The sequence below is a fragment of the Eleutherodactylus coqui genome, chromosome 2 (genome assembly GCF_035609145.1).
Source record: "Eleutherodactylus coqui strain aEleCoq1 chromosome 2, aEleCoq1.hap1, whole genome shotgun sequence".
Taxonomy (NCBI): Eukaryota; Metazoa; Chordata; class Amphibia; order Anura; family Eleutherodactylidae; genus Eleutherodactylus; species Eleutherodactylus coqui.
Genome location: NC_089838.1, coordinates 52,971,753 through 52,987,002, shown reverse-complemented (window position 1 = coordinate 52,987,002; position 15,250 = coordinate 52,971,753). Strand labels below are relative to the sequence as shown.

Genomic DNA, 15,250 nt, shown 5'->3' with positions numbered 1-15,250 from the left:
AAACCAATCTGATCAGCTTCTACGATGAAGTAAGCTCTAGGCACGACCTGGGAGAGTCTATTGATCTCGTATATCTGGACTTCTCTAAAGCATTTGACACTGTGCCGCATAAGAGGCTGATATAAAAAATGAGGCAGCTTGGATTGCGTGAAAACGTGAGGAGGCAAAATCCATAGAGGAGTTTAAAAGGCGACTGGAGGTCTTTCTAGAGTGGAAGGATATTACAGGATATAAACATTAGGTGACCAGTGGGTTGTTGATTCGGGTCTTACAGACAGGTAGGAGCTATCAGAGGTTGATCCAGGGATTATTCTGACTACCAATATGGAGTCAGAAATGAATTTTTCCCCCGAAAGGGCTAATTGGCTGCTGCTTCATGGGTGTTTTGCCTTCGTCTGGATCAATAAGGAGTTTGAAACAGGCTATATAGTGGCTAAACAGTATATAGTGGTGCAAGGAGCACCGTCGTTTGACAGTTGAGCAATGGAAGAACGTTCTGTGAGGTGACTAATCACAATACTCCATCTTCACATCAGATACCCGGATGTGGAGGAGGCTGGGGTACGTCGCCTGCCTCAGTGTGTTGTGCCAACAGTTACATATGGCAGAGGTTCTGTTATGCTCTGGGTGTGTTTTATGTGACATGGTCTCTGTTGGTTGTAATGACAAGAACCATGAACACGGAGGTGTATCCTGACATTTTGGACTATAATGTGTTACTAACAATGTAGTAATACTCTGGAATTGTTGAGCAATACATCCAACAAGACAACGCCTCTCGTCACATGTCCACCGTTGTTGTTTTTTATTGGTTTGAGTATACAGATGTTTTACGATTGGACGGGCTGCAGAGAGTTTTGACCTTAACATCTCTGGGATGAACAAGAACGTCAGGTCAGGAAATGTGAAGAGTGTTCATCTTCTCTGGGAGATGTTTGCAGGATGAATGGAGGGAAAATACAGCTGAAGTGTATTAGATGTTAGTAGGAAGTATGTATAGAGTATCTGGTGTCATTAGAGTCAAAGGAGCCCCACTAAGTATTAACATATGGAAATAAATACTAATTTTCATTCTTGCTCAGGTGTCTGATAACACTTGGTAGCACAGTGCAAAATCTCTAATAAAGTTGTTGTTGTAACTGCACTTACAAGTAAGAACCGCAGCTCTGATGGTGCAGAAACTTGGTAAAATCATAACCAGACACATTTTTAAAAACTCTCATGGTTTTTGTAGTAGATACGGAGTTGTGATGTATATCGTGTAGCATCCAGATGCTTTGCGACATGGTACACCATATAAAAAGACTCCTGCTCAGCCAACCAGTTGTACTTTGTGGAAGGGTTTATTAAGGGCCACCAAATGCAGATGTCCATGTAATGTTTTCATGTATTTACAGCACGTCTTGTAATAATTGCGCCATTTTGTCAACTGTCAGCAAAATGACCTATTTATCCTATGTGAAACTCTTACTTGGCCTCGGGATCATACTCCGCCCAAATCCTTTTGAATTCATCCAAATGATGAGGACCCAATATGGACCAATCTCGCGTCAGATAGTCAAAATTATCCATAATGACGGCAACAAATAGGTTGATAATCTGCAGTAAAAGAAAGAGATTTTTAGGCCGTGTTCGCCTGACAAGACAGCAAAGGAAAAGAGGTAATGAGACCCACTAGGAAGGCGCAGAGCATGTAAAAGCTGATGAAATAGAAGACTGCAAAGCTGCTCCCGCAGGAGTAGTCATCTTCGGTGCGGTACGTCTCAGATTCGGGGTCACACTTCTTGTTGGGGAGACACGCCAACATGATTTCCTGCCAGGCTTCGCCAGTCGCACACCTATTACAATGGCGCATATCAATGCACGCCAGGAAGGAGAAGGTAAAAGAAATATGGACATTATCCTTTACTACCAAATCAACGGCACGTGAAAACGGTTAGAACCGTGATCACTCTGACACACAATCCTCCCTCCGTAATGACACTCCACGTGCCACAAACCTGAAAAGCAGCAGGACGGCCTGCGGGAAGGTCTGGAAATTGTTATTCCGGTTGATGTTTGTGGTGTCGTTTAGTGCAATCTTCCCAAAAACCTGCAGACAGAAAATCATGTCATTAATGGACTGTCCTGTAGGGGCGCTGTCTGTTCGAGCCCTTGTTTCCAACTGCTAAAAATTAACAGGTTTGTACAGGTTTAGGGCTGAGAGTTGGTGCCCTTTTACATGGAACGATTATATTGTTCAGTTAATTGCTGGATCGTGTGAAACGGACTGCTAGACAATTGTATTATGTAACTCTGCCTATTTAGGGATTTGAAAAAATTAAAGGTCTGACCCTATAAAGATATGTTGCTGAAGAGTAAACATTTACTTTTAACTTCCTCCCAACCACATCATGTAAATATACGTCATGCAGTTGTAAAGGGTATATGGAGCGGAAGCCGAGTCCATACCATACCCGGCAGCTATCAGCAACGGCAACTGACGCGATTGGAGAGTTCACTGAATACTTAGGAAAAATTTACTCCGCGCTCTTCTGGACTGGACAACACTTTCATTAAAGTGTAATTATTAAACCCATTTACAGGTTTACATCCTTTATTGGTAGATATGCCACGTGTATCGGCACCACAACAAGAATGTTTGAAAAAGGCACTTCTTTTTATTACGCGTGGCATAATACCACGCGTAATAAACACATACCAAACACGATTGATGTTGGACTGTGATGGAGTTCTTCCGGGTTCCGTCATGTTACCTGGCATGCTGCACTATTTCATCTGATATGATATGCCAAATATGCATTGGAGATTCCAAACAGAGCTTCTTGCACAGATGTGAACATGGCCGTAGAAGGGTTTTCTGGCCCCTCATATATACTAATCTTGAGATGGCTTCAAATTGGTAGTCTCCAGGGCGAGGTAATACAGTGTAAATGGTGGTAGGGTAAGGGTCCTACTACACATCTGCTGCTAGTACTCGTGACTTACCAATAATTACAAATCCCGCTGCAGCTTGACAATCATGCTTTAACGCTCGTGTAATAGTACTCTGAACCTGCAAGTGTAGGTGCAGCTCGGCAATTACTGCTAAATCGCATCCACTAACGCGTGTGTAATGGCATCCTTGTAAATATCATAGTGCCCAAGTAAATGAATTTGCATTGCCAGTATGCAATTGACCCTTTCTTGCCCAGCACAATAAACTACGGTGTGGAAGTGCATAGTTCTGTGTACTACTGTGGAGCAGGGGTGCTCCGTCCTGCCCCTCCCATTGCAAGCAGTGGCGGGGAGAGGGCAGAGAGGGGGCGGGAGCTCAGTGCACTAGCTCCTGGCCAGGCTCGCCTCCTCCTCTTGCAGAGAGGGACAGCGTATATCGGCCGGGCGTGAAAACCTGACCAATAAGGTCTGAATAAGCCCTCAATATGATACTACTGAAGACTACAAATCATCTGGAAAAAAAACAAGCACTCATACAGAGGCGTCAATGAAAAAATAACAAATTATTTTGTAAAGCAATAAAAAAAAGTGTTATTGTTGTAAAACATATAAGTATATTAATGTAGCATCACCAAAATCCTAACGACTCGCTGAATAAAGTTAACATTATTTATAACGAATGGTGAAGGCTGTAAAATAAATTCCTCTAAAAGTGCCAAAATTGTATTTTTTTTTTCACCCGTCCTCCCAAAACAAAAAGGGGTAGATGACGAGAAAAATGCGTTTTTACACAGCCGATTAAAATCGTGCGAGATTTGTGTGTTGCGATACGCACAAATCTTGCACGAATATGAACCCCATTCTTTTAAATGGGGTCATACACATGAACAATGTTCTGGGAAACAGATCGCTGCAGGTCCTTTCTTTGGGGCGTACCCTCGCAATGCCCATGCTTTTCAATGGGGTCAGTGGCAACTCTGGCATCCTCTGCCGTGGCTGACAGCCACGGTGGAGGATCGCTATTTCCCTGAAGTGCTGTGAGGTGGTTTTGAGATTAAAATGCCTTAGATCCGCAGGGAAATGTTGGCGAGTATGACATTAGGCCGTGATTCACACCCGATACCACATTCGTCCGTGTGAAGTTAGCCTTAATGATGCAGACCCTTTTTTTTATTTTCAGTTTATCTCCCCACTTTCAAAAAACATAACTGTCTTATTTTTCCATCCATGAAGTTGTTTTTTGCAGGAGGAGTTCTATGTTTCAGTGTTTCTATTTAATGTACTGAACAAAGTTCCAAGCAGAGTGAAATTGAAAAAAAAAAGCACAATTCCACCATCTTTTGGGGGTGTCTTGTTTCTACAGCGTACACACTGCAGCAAAAGTGACATACCTTTATTCTATGGGTCAGTGCAATTATGAAAATTATCAAAATGTATGTTTTTTTTGCGGTACTACTTTTTAAAAATAAAATATCTTTAGAAAAAAGTAAAACTATTTTTGGACGCCATCTTCTGACCGCCAGAACTATTTATTTTTCTGTCAACATAATTGTATGAGGGCTTGTTTATTGCAGGATATCCTTTTAAGTACTATTGGTCCCATTTTGGAGTACATACAACTTTTTAATCCCCTTTTAGTACATTTTTTCTTGGAACGGGGTAAACAAAAAAAAGCGCAATTCTGGAGTTGTGGATTTTTTTTTGACAATGTTCACTGTGTGCGATAAATAATGCATTACTTTGATAGATTGGACTTCTATAGATGCAACAATACCAAATATGTATTTGGGTTATTCTTTTTTGATTTATTATAAATATGGGGAAAGTTGAAAAAAAGCCAAAAAAATTATTTTTTTTCTAATAATTACTAAAACTTTTTTTATAGAGTGTAATGCAATACCATAGTATACAGAGTTCTGTCAGGAAGTCAGCCATTATCCCTTATTTCAGAAGGGCTATTCGGACCCTGGAATACCAATCAGGGCATTTAAATGCCGCTGTCCGAACTGACAGTAAGTGGCATGTAAAGGGTTAACAGCCGTGATCACCATTCATGCTGATCGCATCTGTTGTGGTCGGGTGTCAGCTCTAAACGACAGCCAGAAGTCTTCATGTAAAAAGCGAGATTGGCTCCCGCTCCATACAAATCCTGTATGTCCTGGGGCGTGAAGGGGTTAAGGCCCAAACTAAATATTTCTGTCCTCCGACTTAGTTGACCACGATGGCATTGAAAGCTTAAAGGGGTGGTTTAGATTAGAAAAAAACAAAAAACAAAAGCATTTTAATATATACTATTAGGGATTTTGGAGTTAAAGACGTTCTATGGTTACTTTTCCGCTTTGAAAAATCCGCATCTATTTGCTGAAATGGACAAATGCTAGATGTAGTAGCTGCTTCAATTCCTGAGCTGGGGTGCCTGGTCATGTTACCCCCCCCCCCCCTTCTCTGTTGCTACCGGTGCCACGTTGTTCAATTTGAGAGTACATGGCTTCTGGCGGCGATTCAGAATGGCGCATCATCGATTCCATCTAAATGGGAAAAGGGCCAGATGTTCCCCTCAGCCGTTCGCACTGACAGATATGTGGGCAGAGCACAGTCTTTGGACAGTCCTACGCTGTGGACTGTAGGTGGAAACTACCCGGGTAAACAAACGTAGTGACTGACAAGTGAAGGAGGACATAAACTGAGCGACAGTGCAGCTTGTCAGACACGAAAGGAGGTAATATGTATGGGGCATAACTGGAAAACCCCTTTAACAGAGAAGTGTCAACGCTCAGGATCCCAGTCTCTTATCCAAAGTGCAGACGCACTCAGAAGGGACTCTCACTGCAGAGAACTCACATTAGAGAGAACTCATTAAAATCGTTACCATGTAATGCTTCCTGTCTCCTGTGGTGGTGCTGCAGTGGAATTGATTACCATCTGCTGAGTATCCCTACAGATTGCAGCTGATCGCTTGGGGTCTCAGCAGCAAAACACTCACTAATCTGCTTTTCATTGGGGGACAACATGGTAAAGACCCCTGTAGAGGTTTCCTTACCTGCATACCAATGACAGCATAGATGAAAAACAGCATAACAATCAGGAGAGCCACATATGGGAGCGCCTGCAGGGGAAAGGACACAGTAAGGCATCTCGTTGTCACAGGCGTAAAATTCACTGACCACGAAACGTAGAAAAGATGGCCCATTACCTGGAAGGATTTGATGAAGGTCCAGAGAAGGGTCCTGATTCCCTCCCCACGGCTGAGGAGCTTCACCAGCCTCATGACACGAAAAAGTCTGAAGAAGGTGATGGAGATGCGCGAGTTTTCCTCACCCTGCTAGAATATACAGTGGACACAGGTTACACAGAGTCACAGAGGCTGCTGGATAGGGGCTGCCTGTCTACCCTACGCTGCGAGCCCAGACCCTCCGCTACAATGCAATGTTTTACACTCTGAAGTTAATGCTGAATTGCTTCACCGCTCAGGAATCAGGATTTTCCCACAGTATTTCCAATATAACTCCAAAGAGAGAGAAAAACTCATCAGATTTGTTTTTTTCCCCTATGCAGATGGAAAGAGTAACTGAACGACCCGATTATCTATACACTGACGCTGGTAAATACCTAAAGTCTTACAACTTGGTCAAACGTTCCCTCCCGTTAACCCATAATCTGCAGAAGTAAGAGGAAAACAAAACAACATCAACAGTTGAGAGGACAGACCGGGGGTTTCTTGTGGAGAACATATCCGGACCAAAGCTCCACTTACAGTAACTCACACCAGGGGTGCCGGCCGTCTTACACAGACTCTTAGTTCCGTTGCTACAAATTAGCTCCAGAATGCAGCAGCGAAAGCTTTTATTCTTCTCGTGAAGAATGAAAGTATCTTTTTTAGATGTTTCATAAGAACATCCCATTCTAGTACAGGAACCGTCCGGATCATGTTATGGTGCAATCATGGTAACTGCTAGCCTGCCTGCCATGATTAACAGCCTTCTAGCTATTATATTGCATGGGCAGAAAGCTGCGCCAGGTTCCCTTTATACTGCTTGGCCTTTGGGGTTTTCCGGGGACCATTTTGGGCTGCAGTACCAACATTAGAGAAGACGTCCTACCTGGCTGCTTCGTTCCTCCAGCGCCCGCACTGACCTTCAAGGATTGGGTCAGTTACCATTTACCACAATCAGTCGGATGTCTGTGGAGGATTTACTGAACGGCTGCATTTCTTCTCATTCCTTTGACATCATTTACACTGATTGCTAGAAGACAGTAAGGAACTAGTGGGGTCTAAGCAGCGGAGGGATGGTTGTGGGGGGTATGTTGGTACAGCAGCCTAAGCAGGTATTGCAAAAATACTATCCCAGAAAATCCTCATTAAGTCCCTGTTCCTACCGCACATTTTTTGAGTGGCTTTTAACACAGATTCCACGTTGGAATCTGCTAAATTTTAGCTCCCCATTGAGTTGAATGGGATTCTGTGTGTGGGTCATACAGCGCAGATTTCGCCACACACATACAAAAAAAATTGACCTCCGAATTCTGGATTGTGTCAGGAAATCCACCTGCAGATAAACTGACTGAAAAGGGTTCATCTGCGTCAAAGCCTCGCCATCTATTAATCTGCGGTGGAAGTCCAAGACCCAGTGAATGCTGAGGGGAACCCACATGGGATTTCACAAGTGAATGCAGCTTAAGGCAAGGTAACAATTATGCGATTTGCGCAGTAGATTTTTGTGTAATAATCTGTGTTTGATGCAGATTTCACCCCAAATGAAGGGTCAAAAACCCACAGCATAACGGATTTACAATCTTTACTGCAGGTGAATTAATGCCGAGGATTTCTCCCACAGTGTGGACAGGATTTCTTAAAACCTCATCCGTATTACCTGTACTGTAAAAAACTGCGGTCTTTTCAAAGACAACTCCGCGGCGAAAAATCTGCGGTATTTCTGCTACATGTGAATACAGCAATGTTCACACAACGTAAAATCACTTCATTATCCGCAGCTGATTTTCCTAGAATGAGTAACAGATTTTTGCAGCGGATTTGAATGCACACGGATTACCGCACCAGCGGGTGCGTATACACTAACTGATTTTTAGACGCAGATTCTTTTTTCTACGCAATGTGGAATTTAAATCCGTGCTTCGTGACATAGATTTTCTTTGCTCTGGATTCATATAAACCGCTGTTGAGAGATCATAAGTAGAATAACTCAGCAGGTCAACATGACTGACCGACGTGAATGTGATAACGCCATAATTAGTCTGTTCTGTTTCCTTAGAATCCGAGGCTGAATTTAGTTGCAGCCCCTGATTGTCCGTGGTCCCCGCCTTTTACTGGAGCATCAATCGTGGCCCTGAACGTCTTCAGTTTTCAACAAGAATCCCACCTGTTCTGTCCTCTTTAGATTAGTCTATCGGAAAGTCAGGCCACCTCTTGGGGTCTCCCCAGACTGGCCCGGTGGCAAGCGGTAAAAACAAGCTTACAAGAACAGAGTATTACACAGAGAAACCACAAAGTTCACAGCTGAGGAGACACAAATACAACATGGCGGCCACAGGGCATGCAGAGGACTAGACAAAGTGTGGAGAGAAGAGCCCTGGAGGGGCACACAGTTGTGTCAAGGGTGTCAGAAGAAAGAGGGGTGACAGTGTTCTGAAGGTTTTTTTGGTCTTACCATATTGTGGCATTGGGCATGTTCACCTGTCTTTAAAGAAAGGCAGACAGAGATAAGATGTAATACCGGCTATATCCACAGGGGGGCACAGTACAGCAATATGATCAGCATGGAGGGTAGGAAAAGGGGAAGGAGAGGCGATAAGCAAGTTGAATACAAAATACAGCTATATTTGTACAACCCCCGAATCCCCGGTCTTGCTGGTAGATGTACTCATGCTGCGCCAAACTACAACCCCCATCATCCAGAGCACCTATAGGGGTGATACGCTTTGTGGTCTTCCAGCAGCTAAAATGCCGAAGGCCAGAGACCCTTACTTCTTACTAATGGAAGCCTAAGGCACCCCCCCCCCCCCCATTTAGCTGAGAATAAAGTGTTTGTAGAGTGACAGACGCAACCTGGGGTGCTAATACTTAATACTCTGGCAATGCAGATATTTAGGTGACTATTGGATATGTGGCTAATAAAATAGCATTTTTAGGTTAAAAAAAAAGAAAAATTTTCACTTTGACTTGTTGAACCTGCCCACCTAAAATCTCCAATAAATCTGTGCCCTTAGGCTGCTATTACATAGCGCCTCTCTGCTGAAAAATTCAGGAGTGCAGCCGGCACCTGGCCGCCTCAGTTATATCAATATGAATAATGCAAGTGCCGGGTGTGTGTAACAGCAGCCTTAAAGGGACATGGTCACCATGGAACGGCACCATAAAGTTATGACAGAGAGACAGGGATGTATTAGTTATACTCATCCGCCTCCTGTGACGTCCACATGTGGTCTGAAAATGTAACTCTTTCCAGACCGCTGTGCACATTCGCTCCTGTAAAGTTCTATGTCGGAGCGCAGATGCACAGCGGTCAGAAAAGAGGTAGGTTTTCAAATGGCGCACGAACATCACTGTTTCCACCAGACCACGGGTACTGGTGAGTATAAAAGATATATCGCCCGGCTCCTGGAAAAGCTACATAACTTAGCATTATGCTGCTGTTCCATAGTGACAGCGTCCCTTTGAGGCCCTGTTACACCGACCGATGATCATGTTCGTCAGAACATTCATTCACCCGACTGTTGATCCATGGAAAGAGGACAGCGACTGATCAGAGCTTGTTATGGCGGTTTGTGCCTTCTATGACAATAGGAAATGACGCCCATTAAAGCTCTGGCAGGGGTGATCACCGAGCTCTCCTTGACCCATAAATGGTAAATTTACCAATCGGTGCAGTAATATAGGGTGGTGAGCAATTCATCATTGCTTAAAGGGACACCGTTATCACTATAAAATAAGTTTTGGGACAAAGCTGAGTGAACGTGGAGCCCTGGGAGGAAACTTTCAGGCTCACCAAGCGCCAATCCAGTGCTGTGCCCCTGCAAAGTCAGCGCATGACTCTGGCCTTATACACACAAGTGGATTTAAATTATGGAATCGGCACCGGCACAGGAGATCCGCTGTTCAAGCTGCTCATAGGAAAGCATAGAGCATCCTCAGCTCCACACAGACATGATTTGCGGATTCCACGAGCGGAATATTAATCGCAGCATGCTCCATTTTAGCGCAGATTACGCGTGGTCTGGCTCCACTGATCTACATTGTGGATGTATTGTGGATTTGTAGGCGGATACTTCTCAGGTTGCTTGGAGACCAGGTAGTGAGGTGGCACCATTGAGCTTGCAATGTTTTTTTCCACGCGGACGATTCGCTGTGCATCTTAGTACAACTGCGTGGAAAAACCCTTGAATCAACAATAGCCAGCAAGCATTTTAAATTACTTTCCACAATGGCTCGCAGGTCATCTGCAGCGGAAATCCACATGTGCCGTGTGCATGAGGCCTTTCTATGAGTGCACCTCCCCCAAGGATAAATGAATGAGACATGTGTGCGTGAAGTCAGGCTGCTGGCGCACAGGGACACAGAGCCGGAATGGGGCACTACATATGTATAAAAGTTACCTCCCCGGAGTCTCACGTTCCCTCACCTTTCAGCTCCATAACTTAGCTTATGGGGCTCAAAGTGATGTCTGTATCCCTTTAAGTTGTGCCAGCATGTAAAGCCAGAATAGAGGGACATGGGGATCTCACTCTCAGGATCCCTGGTGGACTCTGCCACATATTTTCCCTGCAGGAGAAATGTGGTATTACAGGATGGCTAAACATAGGATTCAGAGTGTCCTGTTCTTGGTCATAAAGGGAGAACCCCACTCTATGACATACATATATTCTAATAAGCCTTATGTACAGGGGCTGCCTGCCTGGCACAACCCCTTTAAATGGAAAAATGGCTCAAGTGCACGGATGGTGACCACATACTACAGAAATCGTACATAACATGAGCCGCCATATACTGCATCTGATAGCACCATTTCTCATAGGTGAAGGAGGTGCCGTAGAGCCCTAGAGACCCCTCAGTGCGTATTATGATGTGCATGAGGCAGTCTCCTTCCAGGGGTTCAGTAAACTGGAGGACAACCTCTAGAGCCGTGGTGGGTGTCAATTCCTGTTTCCAATATCATTCTACGTATTTGGTTCCTGGCGGGAAAAGCTCTTGTCTAGTATTGTAGGGGAAATGCTAGATCAACGAGGAGGACGTATTCTTGGCTGTCAGACTCCGACTTTCACGGGTCATTAGCAGTATGAAAGCAGACGCCTACTCAGATCCTCTCTTCTAGATTGCACTGTCTGATATGGGGCCGCACTCTTCCCATAGAGGTCAATATATATAGCTGAGAGAGCCAGAGCTGCCTACAGACGTCAGCCTGTACCACAGATAGCAGCGGTTTCCGGTTGTTGGGAAGCTGTCATTGCCAGAGAAGTTGCAGTCTTTCCAGCCGCTGGTTGGCATCACTGCTGGTGTTACACTTGGGCAAAAAGTTCTTCACCCCTCATGGGGGTAATTCTGTGTGTCAGTGCTCAGCTTATACCTGATGACAAAAAACTATTTGACTCTCTAGTGCCATTATGTCTGTGACCAATACCCAGCAGAGCTCTTAAAGGGTTCATTCAGTTTTACGTAAATACGAGTCAACGGCTCTGTACTTCTTCACAGCCAAACTTTTTTTTCACTTAAAAAATCTCTAAATGAGAAATGAAATTACTTTATAATAGGTCTTTATAAAAATTTTCCTAACTTTTTGCATCTACAGCTCCTATATAGACCTATGTGTCTCCGTGGTAACAGCTGACAAGCCCTGAGTAGTCAGATCTTGCAATCATGGGGTCCCTTTAGCCTGACGGCTGTCCCAGGGGCTGTAGCCGCCTTGTGTTTTACACAGTAGCACTAACCATAACCTCTAAAGGACATGGCCCTTTTTCCCCCCCATTTTCGTTTTTTCCTCCCCCCTCTTAAAAAATAATGACTCTTTTATTTATCTATCAACATAGCTATATGAGGGCTTGTTTTTTGCATAACTAGTGGTATTTTTTAATGGTACTATTCAATGTACCATATAATGTACTGAAAAAAATGTTAAAAAATTCTAAGTGGAGTAAAATGAAAAAGGAAAAAAAAAAACAAAACAACTAAATTCTGCTATCTTTCTGTGCGTCTTTTCTACGGCACACAAACTGCCACAAAAATGACATAACTTTATTCTACCGCTCAGTACGATTACTACCATACCAAACGTACATCGTTTTGTTTTTTGCTGCACAATTTTTTTTTCCAAAGAGATTTTATTTTTTAAAATTATTTTCTGCCGCCATCATTTCAGCGCAATAACCTTTTTATTTATCCATCGACATTGTTGTGTGAAGGCTCATTTTTAGCGGGATGTCCCGTAGTTTGCATTGGTACCATTTTGGAAAACATACGACTTTTCGATCGCTGTTTATTGCAATTTTTTTTGGAGACTGGGTGACCAAAAAAGCGCATTTCTGGCTTTCTTTTTTTTAATTTTCTGACGACATTCATTGTGCAGTGTAAATAATGCATTACTTTAATAGATCGGACTTTTACGGATGCAGCGATACCAAATATGTATTTTTGTTTTAGGCTTTAGATTCTTTTATTATAAATATGGCGAAAGGTTTTTTTTTTTTTAACTACTTTTTTTTTTATAATTGGTAAAATTTTATTGATCTTATTTTTCCCTTTTTTTTATTAGTGCCCAGAGGGGACAACAAATTGCGATGCTTTAATCGCTCCTGCAGTATGATGTAATGCGACAGAATCACATCATACTTTGATCCCAGAGGCAATCTATCATGCCACCCTACAGGCATTTTGCCAAGATAGCCCTGAGGACTTTGAGAAGGCCCCTGGCTGTCAGGACACCCGCACGGCTCCCTGTGATCTCATTGTGGGGGTGAAGGTGGGCCATACGGGACCGCCGAATGTCATTTGGGGGTTTTAAATGCCGCTGTCAGAATTGATAGTGGCATTTAAAAAGTTAACAGCTCTGATCAGCCGCACAGCTGATAATCCAGCAATAATCGCCCCATTTAAAGGTACATATACATCCTTCTGTCTGCCCTTTAATCTGTTCTTGCATAGCAGATGTACGTTACCATGAAGTAGGGGACAAACGGATGTACACATGACTGCAGCATTAGACAACACGGTGTGTGTTGGCTGTCTGTTACCATGGAGATCCATTGGTTTGTATCTGAGCTGTAGACAAAAAACGGTTTAAGGGGAATCTGTCACTAAGTTTAGGCTGAAAGTAGGCGACCCCCTGAGTCCTGGGATGTAAGTGTTATACTTACCTCCACCATCGTTCCCGATGTCTGTGTTGAAAGCCGCCACTCACTGCATTGAGAGATGCGCTAAGTAGTCCACCCATTCTAATGTTACGTAGTCTGGTCATTTTATCAGTGGCACTCAATACACTGCGGTGGCCTTCAGCGCTGACAGCAGGGGAGTGACGGGGAAGGCAAGTATAACACTTACATTCCGGACTCAGTGAGTCACTTAATTTCAGCCTGTTAGCTCATAGAGGTAAAGGTAGGTGACAGATTCCCCTTAAGTACTTATGGCAATGTTGCTTCATTTCTCCTTGTAGAGGTAATGAGAGAATAAAGAAAATGGTTGTGAAGGTGGAAACAGCCTTTACGGCAACCGTTCCGGGATTAGAGGGGGGGGGGGGGGGGGAGTTATATTAACTGGTGCCATCCTCTTCCCAGTCTGGCCGTTCCAGAGACTCCTCTTCATACATCCAATATGGCCGCAGCCCTCCTGCCAATACTACATGCAGCATGTAATGTCTAAGACCAATGATGCACCACCCGAACTCCGTGTACATCGGGGAGTCTTAGTATCACTGAGCCATACTGAACATATAGTATGAAGAATGGCACCATGGATGGGGAGATTAGTGGCCAAACTGGGAAGAGGATGACAGATGGCAGATAATATAACCCACCTTTCCTGCGGTCCTAGAACCAGGGGGCACTTTATCATACAATGAAAACTTCTCCAACTTTCTAGCATATTTGTGTTCCAATTCCTAACCATTATTAGGACCTCTGGTTGCTTTCAGTAAATGGGAACATTCTTGTTTAGATCTAACGGTTCATTACCTAAAATGTCTCACAGCTGAGGGCTTGTGACAAGTGTATCCAACTCTCGGCAATGCTCTTTGACCTATGCACAGCAGCACAAATCTCTCTCCTGTCCTTATAGTTTATTACAATGTATGAGCCTGGAGTCCATGCAGTTTAGCTCACAGAAGATTCCCTAAACTGGATAGAAAAGTTGCAACCCCTCAGGTGTGGGCAGGACACAATTGGGATAAGTTTACAGTATCTGGATGTAACAACATTTCTCATTCACTGACAGCAAGCAGAAATCTTGAAATGGTGAGAACTGAAACACGGAGAATATTAGACTGTTGTGGAACTTCTCATTATACGGTGGTTCCGATCAGTTACATAAAAGGCAGACTTCTCTGAAGGGGAGTTATCGTGTCTTCTGACAACCAGGACAGGGGGCGTACCGGCCCAGCCTCTGTCCTACTGCCTCCAGCAGAGTGATTTTTCTTGTTGAACACCTGAATTCGTCGGCGCCCATTAATAGTGTACTGCCGAGTGGGTGGTCACCACTCAGTGCAAATAGTTAACTACATGTTTAGTTGAAACTCAGCGGTGGAGACCACCCACTCGACAGTACACTATTAGGGCTGTTTTCCATGGGCAATTGTTAATTTACACGCAGGTCCCGCATGAAACGCTTTCCATAAGATGCTTATGGAAATCGCAGTCCAGTGTCCACGAGCGGAAATCCATTGCGATTTTTCCGTTCGCGTAATAAAAATCATGGCATGCACCGATTTGCTGCGAATCGACGCATTGAAGCTTCCATTTAAAGTCAGTCCTACGATAAATGGCAATGACTTTTAAGGTTTTTCCGCAGCGGAAATCCGCTTGCGTTATACGCAACGCCCGTGAACAGGCGGCCTTAATGGGTGCCAGTGTGGGTGATTGGGGGTGTTCAACAAGAAGTATAATGTCAACGGAGTCAGTGGCCAGAAAAGTAGGCAGCAATCCCGCTGGGCACCACTAACAAGAAAATTTGGGGTCATCTATGGCTGAGCCGAATACAAGTACAACTCTGAATGCCTCCACCGGCGTCACCCGTGTGAGAATGACAGGAAGAACACAAGACAAGTGAAACGGGATGAGAGGAGAGGGACGTGTCAGGGAGTCACGCGGCAGCTTG

At 44.0% G+C, this 15,250-nt stretch overlaps 1 protein-coding gene across 5 annotated transcripts in view; it reads right to left on the bottom strand.

Annotated features, from left to right (window-relative positions):
- CACNA1C (calcium voltage-gated channel subunit alpha1 C) overlaps positions 1 to 15,250 on the bottom strand; it is a 346,433-nt gene that overhangs the window by 49,867 nt on the left and 281,316 nt on the right. For all 5 annotated transcript variants that reach the window (XM_066590969.1, XM_066590965.1, XM_066590968.1 and 2 more), the window contains 6 exons: positions 8,604 to 8,633; positions 6,131 to 6,259; positions 5,978 to 6,043; positions 2,001 to 2,092; positions 1,676 to 1,838; positions 1,472 to 1,599 (listed from right to left, as the gene is read on the bottom strand). In XM_066590969.1, coding sequence (XP_066447066.1) covers positions 1,472 to 1,599; positions 1,676 to 1,838; positions 2,001 to 2,092; positions 5,978 to 6,043; positions 6,131 to 6,259; positions 8,604 to 8,633 — 608 coding nt within the window. The remainder of the gene's footprint in view (positions 1 to 1,471; positions 1,600 to 1,675; positions 1,839 to 2,000; positions 2,093 to 5,977; positions 6,044 to 6,130; positions 6,260 to 8,603; positions 8,634 to 15,250) is intronic.